The sequence below is a fragment of the Xyrauchen texanus genome, chromosome 30 (assembly GCF_025860055.1).
Source record: "Xyrauchen texanus isolate HMW12.3.18 chromosome 30, RBS_HiC_50CHRs, whole genome shotgun sequence".
NCBI lineage: Eukaryota > Metazoa > Chordata > Actinopteri > Cypriniformes > Catostomidae > Xyrauchen > Xyrauchen texanus.
Window position 1 is genome coordinate 38120034 of NC_068305.1, and position 15310 is coordinate 38135343.

At 37.5% G+C, this 15310-nt stretch overlaps 1 protein-coding gene across 1 annotated transcript in view; it reads left to right on the forward strand.

Annotated features, from left to right (window-relative positions):
* The window catches only part of slc35f1 (solute carrier family 35 member F1), a 107552-nt gene that overhangs the window by 43518 nt on the left and 48724 nt on the right, over positions 1–15310 (forward strand). Inside the window, exon 2 of the mRNA XM_052098142.1 lies at positions 3799–3974. Within this exon, the coding sequence (XP_051954102.1) occupies positions 3799–3974 (176 nt within the window). The remainder of the gene's footprint in view (positions 1–3798; positions 3975–15310) is intronic.

Consider the following 15310-nt stretch of genomic DNA (forward strand, 5'->3'; position numbering starts at 1 on the left):
CCATCGACTGAACACTTGTGAGGAGCACGGCGATACGAAATGAGCGTAGTTGTCTTGTGCTTAAAGCGTAGTTATCTTGTGCTGGAGGCGGTCATATGCAAACGCTGTTACGTCACTTCTAACCGACACGTCACTTCTAACCATGAATCCAGAACGAGCTGTATTTTGAGCTTGATTAAATAAATGATTCGTTTAGAATGGGGAGGACGTCTTAAAATATTAAACTTGCAGGACGTTTTAATGATACAAAGATCTCTTATATACCAAAAGATCAAGGCAAATTTGGTTTCTCATGTCATGACCCCTTTAAAATCCCTTTGGATTCTGATTAAGAACAAACTTTCTTTTTTGTGTCTTTATTTTAAAGGCCTATATGGTTAAATCTCAAAGATATTTGCTCTCAATGTGGCTCCATCCGAAAATTAACAAGTATACGTTCTCTTAATTTCAGTGGTTAAAAACCCCAAAATGTGGTCACATGATATGAAGCTAGATTGCTTGTCCAAACAAAACAAAGGTCTGAAGAAATATATTTTTTTAAACTTGAATTGTACCTTTATTTTATTCAAATTAAATAAATTATGGCAAAGTCTTGAATTATCTTGCCCTAATTCCGTAGATATCCCAAACTTGGTGGGATCAGCCAATCACCTGAAAGTCATGTGATTAATCGCAAGAATTGGCACAGTTCCAAGCCGTTCACTCATTCATTTACTGAGCTGTGACACTAAAGGCAACAGACCATTTGACAAAATGTATAAATTTTACGTTTTTTTTTAGAGCCCTCCAAAAAACGGACACTATTAAAACATATAGTATAATAATATATTTAAATATGTATATGTTGCTTGCAAAAAATGCTTTTGTAACCATAAAGGTATGGTATAGTACTATATCCCTAGTCTGTGCCACCCTAAAAATGCCAAATCAATGGAACTGTGTTGATGAATTACAGGAAGCTGGTTTGTTTGTCACCATGACAGCTGGTGTGAATTTATCCTCACAGATTACAGCATAAATCAGACATGGTGGATGTAGCCGACAGCTCTTGAATGGCTTGCTTGTTGGGAGGTCACAGAGATGACAGTCATAGGAGCTGTTGATGAGAATATCACTTCAGAGCTGTGTCCATATACAATAAATGTCTGAGTGGGTGAAGCTATAAACATTTTCTTCTTAAGGAAATTAAGTGTTAATTGAGGGATAAGCACTTAAAATAATGTTTTTATGGTTGGAATGTGCCATGCTACTTGCTACTTCATATTCTTTGGGTGTGTGTGATTTTGTGCTGTGACCGACCTTGTATTTACTATAGAAAGAAAATTGTATTCACAAAATGTGACAGAGCTGAATGTTTTCTCTTAAGGAGTTTGGTATTTCTTAAAGCCAGGATACCTAATGTGTCCTCAAAACATTCATACCTTTCACTTTTTGGACACTTATTTTTGTCTTTTCTTAAATGGATAGAGTACAAAAATAATCTACCATTAGCACATAACACCAACGTGAACTAAAGGTTTGGCAAAGGCAACCACAAGTATTGAAGAAAGGTTTGAATACAGTACTTGTAATTAGCAGATAAATCATTTGCAAAGATGTAAAAAAAAAAGTGCATTTTCACTTTGCCAAACTTCAATTTTGTATTGTTCTCAATACAGTTGAAGTCTGAAGTTTACATACACTTAGGTTGAAATCATTAAAACAAATTTTTTACCACCCCACAGATTTCATATTAGCAAACTATAGTTTTGGCAAGTTGTTAAGGACATCGACTTTGTGCATGACACATGTGATTTTTCCAACAACTGTTTACAGACTGATTGTTTCACTTTTAATTGACTATCACAAATCCAGTGGGTCAGAAGTTAACTGTGCCTTTAAGCAGTTTCCAGAAAATTATGTCAAGGCTTTAGACAATTAGCCAATTAGCTTCTGATAGGAGCTGTACTGAATTGGAGATGACATCATGGGAAAATAAAAAGAAATCAGTTAAGGCTTCATAAAAAAAAATTGTGGACCTCCACAAATCTGGTTCATACTTTGGAGCAATTTACAAATGCCTGAAGGCACCACATTCATCTGTACAAACAATAGTATACAAGTATAAACACCATGGGATCACACAGCCATCATACCACTCAGGAAGAAGACACATTCTGTCTCCTAGAGATGAACATAGTTTGGTGTGAAAAGTGCAAATCAGTCCAGAACAACAGCAAAGGACCTTGTGAAGATACTGGAGGAAGCAGGTAGAGAAGTATCTATATCCACAGTAAAACGAGTCCTATATCGACATAACCTGAAAGGCTGCTTAGTAAGAAAGAAGCCACTGCTCCAAAACTGCCATACAAAAGCCAGACTACAGTTTGCAATCCACATGGGGACAAAGAACTTTTTGGAGAAATGTCCTCTGGTCTAATGAAACAAAAATCGAACTGTTTGGCCATAATGGCCATCGTTATGTTTGGAGGAAAAAGGGTGAGGCTTGCAAGAACACCATCCCAACAGTGAAGCATGGAGGTGGCAGCATCATGTTGGCTGCAGGAGGAACTGGTGCACTTCACAAAATAGATGGCATCCTGAGGAAGGAAAATTATGTGGAAATATTGAAGCAAAATCTCAAGACATCAGCCTGGAAGTTAAAGCTTGGTCGCGAATGGGTCTTCCAAATGGACAATGACCCCAAGCATACTTCCAATGTTGTGGCAAAATGGCTTAAGGCAACAAAGTCAAGGTATTGGAGTGAGCTAGGAAAGGGAATGTTTTCTACAATTACATTTCAGCTTATATTGTAGCACTCATGAATGCATAACAGATGTCAAGATCTAAATTGAAAATTACTTAGACTTGTGCCACGTCCTCACTAATCCATTTTTGTTTTTCCAAAGTATGCGGTAATGGAGAACGTTTTCTAAATGTCCGGTTCAGTGTCCTAAATTAATACCTGCGAAGTGCAAAATGCAGGTTAATGTTCTACTTGTCTGGTGAATTTCACAGTGTGATGGGTGCATTTTCCTTTCCATCAATGTCTGTTTAAGCTAAAGGAAATGTAACATGTTCCAGTTTTGTCCTCAAGGGGGCTCCCGCTGCTCATCGATAGCTGGATGTCTGAGTAAATTTTACAATGCGAGACATGTGACCAGTGTTGTCCAATTCTCAAACAAATGACTCATGAGCAGATTCCTTTGAATCTAAAGTGCGAGAGATAAAGTGCTACCAGTGTAATCCGATTCTCAAACAAATGAATCTTTTGAGCTGTTTTTTTTTTTTAAACCAACTACAGCACTACCAGTATTCTCCCATTCCAGAATAAGCCACGCAAATCACATGGACTGCTTTTATGATACTTTTGGATCCTTTTTTAGGCTTTTTTAAGCTCAGCCACGGTATTAATGAAAACAACTCTTTTTGTGTTCTACATAAGAAAGTCATACAGGTTTGAAACAAAATGAGGGAGAGCACATTATTATTATTATTATTATTATTATTTATATTTTCAGGATAAATTTTTTTCATCCACATTGGGAATTAAGAATAATCACAAACTAAATCTCTTTTGAAGTCTGAAAATGATGCTTTGATTCATCATTCTTTTACTCTTCTAACTTAAGAGACTTAATGCATTTCTTGTAAGTGAATATAGTGAGTAACAGATGCCCACTGGTTTTTATGGTGCACGCTGGGTATTTTTAGGGAGCTAGTGAAAGAATTGTATGAATGGGACAGCCCTTGAATTACTTGTAGGGATCCGATTGAGATGCACACCATTATGGTCCTGACTCTTGATCTTTTTCACAGGGAACTCCTGCTGACTCTGGCCCTGGGTCAGGTCTTATCGCTGCTCATCTGTGGAATCGGTTTGACCAGCAAATACTTGGCGGATGATTACCATGCCAACACCCCAGTGTTCCAGAGCTTTCTCAACTACATCTTACTATTCCTCGTCTACACCACCACACTTGCAGTCAGACAAGGTAAGAGAAGCCTCCTTTAATAAAAACAGTGTTGAATGGAAACATAATGTGAGGTTATATTTGAGGCAAGGCAATGATTAAATCATAGGAACATTAGTTTTCTATGAGACTCTTTCAGAAAAGGGTTATTGGAAGTATATTCTCCTGTCTTGAGCTTTACTTTTTCTGGGACTACAGCAGAACTTTTGAAACTACTAGTAGCTTTCCATCCAGATATCTGTCAGTCAGGCTGCCTGTTTTAAAAAGACTGCAATCCTGGTGCTTTAGCTTATCTTCCCATTGAAAAGGCAAAAAAAAAAAAAGAATGTGTGAAGCAAAGGCTACAAACATGACACATCCCCCACTGAATTCCACTTGTAATGTTAGTCAAAAGTGCAAATGTAGTAATTTTATGTTTTGTAATACAAAATATTGACTGGTTCCAGTTTAGAAATGTCAAGTTGAGTACACAAGTAAATTTGTCTTCTTAATTGAACAGGTGTTGAACCTTCTGTCCAAGCCCTTGCTGAAAGTATGCCAGAAAACATTGTGTGGAAGCTAAGAATAGATAGTGGAAAATAGTCGTGTTCTGAGCTGAGAAATGTGCCTACTCGCAGTCTATTTATAAAGGACGAGTCGTTTGAAATCACATCTCTAATTCCTTGTCTATCACGGTGTTTCTTTTTGTAAACAGAAGTCAACTTGTCCTGAAAAACACATTTAAAGGAATATTCAGGGTTCATTACTTGTTAAAGTTTATCAAATAGCATAATGCTGATTTCCATAATAAATAATTTCAACTAGTCCTTTGTTTATTTAAAAAAAGAGCAAAAATTGTTGTTACAGTAAGGCACTTAAAGGGAAAGTTCCCCCAAATATGAAAATGCTCTCATCATTTACTCACCCTCATGATATCCCAGGTGTGTATGACTTTCTTTCTTCACCAGAACACATTTGAAGAAAAATGGAAAAAAATCTCAGCTCAGTAGGTCCTCAAAATGCAAGTGGATGGTGATCCGACTCGTGAAGCTCCAAAAATCACACTGTCAGCTTGAAAGTCATCCATACGACTCCAGCAACTCTTCTAAAGTGACATGATCGATTTTGGTGTGAAAAAGATAAATATTTAAGTTCTTTTTATCTATAAATCATTGCTTATGCACCAATCAGCTACAACATTAAAACCACCTGCCTAATATTGTGTAGGTCCCCCTCGTGCTGCCAAAACAGCACCAACCCGCATTCTGAGATGCTATTCTTCTCACCACAATTGTACAGAGTGGTTATCTGAGTTACCGTAGATTTTGTAGTCTGTAGATTTTTGTTTTTGCCACCATTCTGTGATGCCAGATGGGCTGGTTTGAGTATTTCTGTAACTACTGGTCTCCTGGGATTTTCACGCACAACAGTCTCTAGAATTTACCCCAAATGGTGCCAAAAAAACAAACATCCAGTGAGCGTCAGTTCTGTGGACGGAAATACCTTGTTGAATAGAGAGGTCAACAGAGAATGGTCAGACTGGTTCGAACTGAGAGTCTACATTAACTCAGATAACCACTCTGTACAATTGTGGTGAGAAGAATATCATCTCAGAATGCGGGTTGGCGCTGTTTTGGTGGCATGAGGGGGACCTACACAATATTAGGCAGGTGGTTTTAATGTTGTGGCTGATCAATGTGTGTGTGTGTTTGTGTGTGTGTGTGTGTGTGTATATATACGCAGATGATCCAAAACATTATGACCAGTCACAGATGAAGTGAATAAATTGATCATCTTCTTCTAACAAGGGCACATAGTAGATTAGATGGTGGGCAAACAATCAGTTCTCATAGAGAATGTTGGAAGAAACTGGCAGGAGTAAAGCCCTAAGTGACAAGGGCCAAATTGTTATGGCCAGACAACTGGGTCAGAGCATCTCTGAAAAGACAAGGCTTGTGGGGTGTTCCCGGTCCGCAGAGGTGAGTACCTACCGACAGTGGTCCGAGAAGGGACAAACCACAAACCGCTGTGAATGGGGCTGCGTAGACACAGACCGGTCAGAGTGCCCATAATGACCGCTGTCCACCGTTGAAAGCACCGACAATGAGCATGCGAGCGTCGGAACTGGACCTTGGAGCAGTGGAAGAAGGTCGTCTGGTCTGATGAGTCCCGCTTTCTTTTATGAGTCCCGCTTTCTCGGCCTGCGGCCGAATCACAGCAGTGCTGATGTAGGGCCATATCGCACTTCTGCTGCTCATAAATATATATATATATTTATGTTTGTGTCTGTGTGTATATATATATATATATATATATATATATATATATACACACACACACTGTATAAAAGATAGATAGATAGCTGTCGGGTAGACACGTCCAAGCAGCACCTGCCAAATTGGCCCACTCATTTTGATCTATCTCAATGACCAGAGTTGTTTTTGATGCCTTGGTAACCATAGCCACACACTACAGAAAGTGGGCAGGCAATGTGTGTTTTCAGGATAATGTGAGGGCAATGCGAGCAGCTGCCTGTCAACGGTCCTGTGTCTATGGGCTCTAGCCAAACAATGATCCTCATCTTTTACAGTCAGACAGTGTAGAAGCTGTCATCTTACACTAGCTTATGGAAAGTGAAACTTCTTTTCCTCATTTCTCTTTTCTTTTCACCACCACTCTTTACCTTGTAGCTGTTGTGACCCATGCGCTCTTTTAAAATTGGATTCAAACTGTGGTGCGGAGTTGCCAGGTCTGCTCGACAAAGCAATTAAACTAACACAAAACCTGCCAAATCACCATTAAAACCAGCCCAATATAGGAACTCAAAATATGCCACTGAGTCCCTATGCTTTTTCAAATTGGTTTTCACATGCAGGTCTGCTGTTTGGTGTAAGTAGCAGTAATAAACCTTTGCAGAGTTGTAAAACGTCAAGTTCACAAAAGAATGATGACGTCTAACACAGTCTAAATGTTTGTGTCCCCCCACATAATGGGGATTTTGCCTGTTCTACCTCTGAAGTCTTCACTGTTTTGTCTGTGTCCAACAATTAAAATCATAGAACAGGTGATAGTTTTTATACTTTTTATAAATTGGTAATTGATTTTTAATTAAAGTAAAAAACTGTATGGAACATTCCTTAAAAGTATGGCAACCAAGAAGTAAAATGATTTGGACCTTTTTGACAGCTTGATGGACAGACAAGTAAATAATCTAATTTCATTTTGTACATTTTATTACAAATTTTGCATTGAATGCATTTATCAAGCTCAACCATTCAACCCTGTTACCATAGTTGAAATAAATTGAAACAATCAAAAAGTTGTGATATAAAAAAGTATTAAACTGTTTTTTCTTTAATTCATGGGAAGTTTAGCAATAACTACAAACCACTTCTTGAGGAAAAAAAAAAACTTTTTAAAGGTGTTTGAAGCACTATTTTGTACCCTGCTCGTGGAAAGATCCATCTCTCTATTTTGCTCCCTCTTTCATCACTTTTTACCAGAGGAGTCCGAACATAATTCCCTGTACTAATGCAGCTAGGCATTTATTAATTACCCAGGGCTAATGCCTATGGCTGACAGAAATGTTTCAAGCAACAGTGTTTCATGCCACCATGCTTTATTAAGCCTGATTTATATTATGGCAATTCCAGAACACTGCGCTCCACCGATCAGAGGCAATATTAAATACACATCGTCTGACTTTCAATAAATTATGAAAGCTTTAAGTTGCTTGATTCAGCCAAATAACCTCTGAGGAACCTTTGAAAATAGGCCAACACTACCGTTTATGATCCCAATGGACCTTAGTCTGGGTAGGTGCACATTTTTTATTTGACGTTAATGAAAATGAGGCTGTGAAGGATAGAAGTGCAGTCTGCTCAAGGTTGTACTGTCTTAAGTCACATTTTCACAACCCATGATTTCTGGAGATTTTTGTTCATTGGAAATCTTTGCTAAAGCCGCATTTTCAAAGTTTCATTGGCTGAACAAACTTCCATGCTGAAAAATAGCTTAAACTAGCCTAAAGAGGTTTGTAGGTCTCCAAGCCTGGCTAAGTTAGGCTGGTCTGTTTTGATGGTTTTAGAGGGGTTTGGGCTTTATCAACTGGTCAGGGACCCTTAACCCTTATGTTGTCATTATGGAAAAATCAAGTTGTTTTAATGAGACATTACTTGAAATGTCAAGTTTTATGCATATAACTCAAATATATATTTTCCTTGAACTAATTTATCTTAAAAAGTCTAAAGACTAAAGACCACCGGCTGACAGAATGGCCGGAAGGGCAGCGCCCCGGCCTGAATCAGGCGGGGGAGGAGTGTGACGAGGAGGAGGGCATAGGCGGGCCGTGATGTAGCACGGCCGGTGCTGAATCAGCTGATCAGTGGAAGAGCGAGATAAAGGGCTTCTGGAGATACTGGTTCGAGAGAGAGAGAGAAGCACGCGGCCACGTTGCATATGTGTCTGTTTGTATTTGTTTTAAGTTGAGTTCCTCATTCAAACTTGTACTGTTCAGCTGGTTCCCGCTTTCTCCTTGCCCATCCCTATACTGTTACATCGATATATTTATAAAGCAAATCTGGATCTAGTTATCTACCTTAACTTAACAGTTAAAGCTACAATATGTAACTTTTGGCCCTCTTGCAGTTGAAGCATAAAAACTGCGGAGGAACACTTTACGTCAGTTGTGATTTCAAAACTGCTCTTCTGTATTTTGGTACCATATTACAGCATGCTGTAATTAATGAGACTGTGACAGTTTTGAGATCAATGAAAATTTGATGATCATTTGATATGATCATTAAACAGCAGAAGGATGTAATTTAATTACCGTAAATATTATATAGTCACATGCGCTGCACGCTACAGAGTGAAAAAGAGGTGCCACTCTGCTCTGTCATCTGCTTCCTCTCTCTCTCTGTCACGCATGCTCACAAACTCGCACCAACTCAATACAAACAGCCGGAGCTATATTTGAATGCAGTGTTTAGCGTATAAACCGCTGTTGACACTTAAATTTAACTCCTCAGGTGCAGCTCGGAGATTTTAGCTCAAGAGTCACAACGGGATTATCCCATCATTAATGGGAAGCTTTATTATAAATAATCCATCAAAAACAGGAAGAACTCAAGGGTCTGTCAAAATAAAAGTCCCGCTTAAAGCTACACTATGTAACTTTTGGCCCTCTAGTGGTTAATAAATAAAACTGCATGCGTTGCGGAATGACATTATTTTGGTTGTGGTTCAGCTCTGCTCCTCTGCGCGAATGAATGTGGTTCAAGGCACCAGTGTACACAAATACAGGATATCTTATCAGAGCGAATGGACAATTAAATAAGGAAAGAAAGGAAAAGTCGTATATCTGAAAACATGTAATCTGAGCAAATAAGTGCCATATCTTATGCTGTTGTATTGACTTATTGGAAACATTGATGCTTTGAAATAAATGACGTTACAAAAGTTAGGGCAACATTTGTTAACATTAGACATAACGATTTCTAGAACTGATTACAGTATAATTATTGTATTTCACTACACACACACAAAGACGTGATAATGTAAAATATCTCACCTGTTGAGTAAGAAAAAACCCATCTCTGGCTCGCTTTTAAATCCTTTCAGATCTCTGAGTTGTCCCCAATTCTGAAAATCCAAGCCGATGTTGATTAGGATTTTATTACAGACTCTGTTGCTTTCCCTTTTTGCTTGTAGAATCAGCTCTGTTTGGGTTTTCTTTGTTTTTACAAAGTGATTCCCTGGAGGTTTGCTGTTTTGAATGTTCCACGACAACAAACTTTCAGCTTCAGCTACTCCCACATGTGCACTACAGTAGCCGGATCTTATTTTCGCTGTGTATGGATATGACAGGCAAATGACGTACATATGCAATTTCCTGCGAAATCCGTCCCGACAGCAATATTTATAATATAATATCATTATTATAGGTTTATCAAAGTGTTTTTGGGTAAAGACCTGTTTTTGTTGCACTCTCTTATTAATAAAATTTTACGTTTTAACAAAAAAAGTAACATAGTGTAGCTTTAAATGAAAGCTATATTCAACTGTATGCATGACATTTAAGACAGAAAAAAATAACTACTGTATAAACTACTACTGCATGGTTGTTTTAAATGTTATTAATATTGTCTGTAAACAATTTCACAAATGCAAGTGTTTTATTAGCATGTTGTGATTCAGCCAAAACAGCCTTGCGCCACGGGTAATAAAACGTTTTTGCAATTAATGTTTTCATTAATACCGTGAAGCTAGCTCTGTTGTGCAGCATTTTATCATATCATAGCATTTTAGCAAATTAAATAGATTTTTGTTTTGTAAAAAATAAATAAATGCATTTTATATATATATATATATATATATATATATATATATATATATATATATATATATATATAGCATATATATATATATAGCCCTGCAACAGATGGCATGGTCCCCACAGAGCCCCCCACTGAATATTGAGTCAGTCTGTGATTACAAGAAGAGACTGCCGAAATAGAAACAAGAACTGTGGCAAATTATTCAAGAAGCTTGTAACATCCTATCTGCCAACAACCAAAAAAAACTTTATTCAGTTGTCCCTAGGAGAATTGGTGCTGTTTTAAATGCAAAGGTGGTCGCACCAAATATTTATTTAGCTTTTTTTATGTTTACTGGACTTTGTATGACGTAAATGAAAGCTATTTATTGTATAACTAAGGGTACAAGTTTACTCAGTCAATTGAGTAAAATCAACATATTAGGGTTTTCAGTGTGGCTGACCATTTACTGTAAACCAGTTAAGAACCAGCTTTTCCATACTGGGAGACCAGTTAGACCAGCTTAAACCAGCTAAGACCAGTAAGTTATTTTTTTCCAGCAGGTTTCTTTCTTGTACCAAAACCTCATTTTCATTCACATCACATTAAATATGCCATCTGCTCTATGGTCCATGGACAAACGTTGTGTATTTTATGTCCCATTTACCCAGAGAACACAAACCGAATCAGAACTGCTCTTGTTCCAAGAAGACCATGTCTAGGCAGCATATGGCTTTCAGGAATAGAAAACAATCTGAATTGTGTTCCAGAATTTTTCTTACCAATCTGTCAGCTTTGGGCTATGGCTTCCAAGTTGATGCTGGCAAAGAGAAACAAATATATGGAAAAAACGGTTATAAGACAGAATGTATGAAAGCCATTTTTTTCATTTCTGTCTTCTATGTTTAGACCTCAGACCAGACCACAAGTTAACTGGTATCTGCGACTCTGTGGTCCTCCTTTGAGTCCGCATTTTGGTGATGTCAGAGACGTGAACGCAAGTCTGAAACTTGAGTCGCAATTGAGTAGCAAAAAATACAAATATTAATAATTAGCTTTTGATCCAAGTAAAATGTTATACAGTTTAGTTTTAGATAAGTTTGACTTAATGCAAAAAGAAATCCCTAATGATAATATATATATTTTTTATTTTATATATTATATAATTGTGCTGAAGCATGGTTTATAAAACCTATCTGCAACATTATAACATGAAGAGATTTGAGACTTGGAATAGTTCACCCAAAATGATCATTTACTTACCCTTGTGCCAACTCAAACTCAAACGACCTTCTTTATTCTGTGGAGCACAAACAAAGATATTTTATGCAAGATATGTGGTGAACAATGTATACACTACATCACGCTTGTACAGTGATCTGTGTGTGTTCATGCGGGAAGTATAAGCAACATTTAAATCATGATCGCACCTAGGCTACTGAAGTGAATATTTCCATACAATTCAATGGGGTCAAACCTTTGAAGCTTGCAAGCGAATACGAATGAGTTTGACGCATGCATGCCCACTACAATTCCTTTGTGATACTCTTTTAGTAGAGCCAATATGTGCCGCCAATGTGCACAGAGGATGACCGCATCCGCAAGTCAAGAAATTCTTAGCTGGCGCACAGAGCGATCACTAACGTGGACATGCCAAATATACTTTGAAAATTCGAAGATTGGCTTTAGACTTGAGACATAACAATCTCGAACTTGAAAAATATGAGTCTTGACTTGGACTCAGACTTGTAAGACTGGACTATTGACTTATACTTGAGACTTGATTTGCACTCCCTATGGATCTCAGAGACTTGTGATTATGTCTGGGTAACATAATACTTTATTTACTATTGGGCAGCAATTGTTTGCTGTGAAGTCCACACCAGTGTGGTTTTGGCAAAAGGGCAAATCCCAGCCCCTAAGGGGATGCTTTTGAGCACTGTTCTGAATCATTAAATGACTAATGGGACACCATACGTTTCATGGACATCATAAACACATGTGTGAGCCACAAGACCGCAAGTCCACATCAAGTGTGCTATTTGGGATGGCACCCACTGTAGGTGTGGAGCTCTATTTACTTGATATTTGGCCTTGTGCTGTGGAGGCAAGACAATATATAGCCACACCCCCTCACTGTCATAATCTGAGAATAGAGGATGCTTGTACAACTTGTACTACAGTTGTTACTCTCCCCTACAGAGCTGCATTCAAAAACCTAATTGGTCATTGTGATGTGATAACACTGATATTGATTTTACGCTGCTTGGATTTGTTTTTATGCTGATTTCTACACACGTCTAAACCTGGCATTGGGAACCTTTTGCTGATTTTAGGGATAGTTATTTTGGGAATGTTTCAGAGCTTGATTTTCTGCTGGATTGCTACAGCAAAATGAGTCCATATTCTCCATCTTTTCACAGATTGTCTTCTAAAAACATACTGTACATTAAAAAAATTATTTACCGTTATGATGCTTGATGGAATTGGTATTGTTTTTGTTGGCATGAGTTAGCATTTTTCAAAGTACGTTTTTATGTTAGGTATGATTTCCTCTGAAGCCTCATCTGTTATATGTGATATGTTTTGTTTCAAATGATTCCCGGTGTAACTACTCGCATAGGTCTTATTTCAAGACCAATGCCTGGAGTTTGTGTAGCAGAAATTTGCAAGATATTGGATTATCATTACATGTTATAAACAAGCAAAGATAATTCAGATCTTTAAAGATCAGTAGTTAAAAGCATATTGTTGGTTACCAGTGTAAGGTTGGTGCAGTTTCATGCTAGTTTTAGCTTGTCACCCATCCATTGCTGCACTGGTCTGCAACAAAAATACCGTTTAACCAGCTTTAGGGTTCCTCCTTTAGGGTTTGACCTTTCCAGTTATTTGTGGATAATTTCTGAAACCCTATTGTAATTGTAAGTATTATTTTAGGGGTTCAAGCTCAAAGAGCTAAAACCCTATTGGAAAACTAAAACCATTATATTTGCCAGATTGGATTTTTGGCTAAACATACTTTTGCAAATTAGTCCTAGGCTTTTTGCCCGATCTAAACCAAACTAGTGAAAGTAGATAGAGTCCCACTATCAATAATGAGCAAATACTTTAAAACTTTTGATTCAATATCACGACTGCATGCCAAAATGTAAGAAGTGGCCACTTTTACTTAAATGGCTGTAACTCTTGAATGGAATGAGATACTTTCACCAAATTTGGAACACTAATTTACAAGGTCAACACGTGCTGCTGTGCCACTTAGTGGCGCTATACCAGAGAGAAACATAAAAATAGCACTAACTATGGGACCATTGGTCCAATCGACTTTTTTGCAAGGATGCAAGGCATTGCTACAACGCATCAACTCTGTCATGCTTTCCCCATGGGCAGATATTAAATACAATGTGTCCACACCATGATGGTCACTGTGAAGCAAGAATAAGCTATTCACAGCCACACACACACACATTTTTAAATACTACACATGGAGTACCTGGATGACCTACTACATTCTGTTAATGAGCAGCATACATCTACAGGGTTCCTGCAGATCCTTAAAAAGTCTTAAAAGTCTTACATTTAGTTTCAAATTTAAGGTCATAAAACTCTAAAATATCTTAAATGATACAACAAAAGTCTTCATTTTTGTTTAATGAGGTCTTAAATTTTTTGGTGTAAAGACAGGAATCGTGATATGACCTAATGTGATTGAAATAAATAAATAAACACAGCACTGTATTTCCTCCAAGAACACGGAGGCTTGTGTGTGTTTTCAGCTGTTGCAGAGCAGTTCACAATCATAATCCATATCGGAAATTTATGAAAAGCCATCACTAAAGATGTAGTGGCATCATCAACACCCCCATGAAGTGCATCTGGAATTTAACTAAAGTTGGACTCTTGTAGCCTCTGTCTGGCCCTCCGCTTACATTCTGAATGCACAGCTTTTGTACAAATAGTGGATATTATTTTGTTAGTAGGTGCTTTTTAGACATTCTACAATTGCTGATATAGGCCTGCAAAGAGGACATGGTAGTCTTTTGAACCAATTATTAGCAGTTCTTTTGTAATTGGAGAATTTTAAACATATTAATTAGTCTCTGGAAGGGATCATTTACTCTCTCATGAGTGTCCATGCTAGTTCTATAAGGCTTTTAGTAATTGCCACAGTGAATTTGGATGTGCTGTGGGGTGGATTGCAGCATTATTTATTGATTTAACGGCTGCTTTTATCGTAAGTGCCTCATGCTCTCCTGAGTCTGCTTTGTTTTGACTAATGCCATGCGTGTACATGCCATTACCTCAGGGCTTTGGGGTTTACTGTCGGCTCTTAGCAACATCAGATGATCACCTCAAACCCCAGATTTCATCTACTGAGAGTGAACGTTTGGTCGTTTGAATGGGCCTAATGACTATCAACTTCTCATTTAGGTGGCACTTTTATGTAAAAGGTCTCACAGAACACTTATAACAGAGACACTTCTCCATCATCATTATTTCATGAAAATTTCCATAACAATGTAATTTCCACCATATTTCAAATTATACATTGTGTTTTATAGCATTCTGTGGTGGAAATGAAGGTGATAGAAACATGTAAATAAAAGTGATTTGACCACTTTTGGAATAAAATGTCAGACACCTATTTCAAGCTAAGGCTACTTCCATAGCTAGTATTTTATGGATCCTGAATACACACAATAGAAAGGAAAGTAATATCAGAGGTCTACCGATAACTAAGGTGGCTGGAAAGGACGATAATCATTTAATCGACTGATAGTTTTTAAAATAGATTTATACAATGTCAAATATTTCGCTTATTCTTTCCATACTATGACTGGCACAGAAAAAGAGTCCAAAATGAATAAAATCCCAGATGCAGTTTATTGTTCAAAATCCCAATAATAACCAGAAAAAAATGAAGATGTAGTGTATAACGCAGGATTTTTCAGCATAAACAAGCCCCCCCAAAAAAGGGTGAAGTCTTTTTTTGAAATTCAAAAAAAAAAAAATCAGCAACTATCGGCATATATTTTTGCAGATAACTGATAGTTTCAAAAA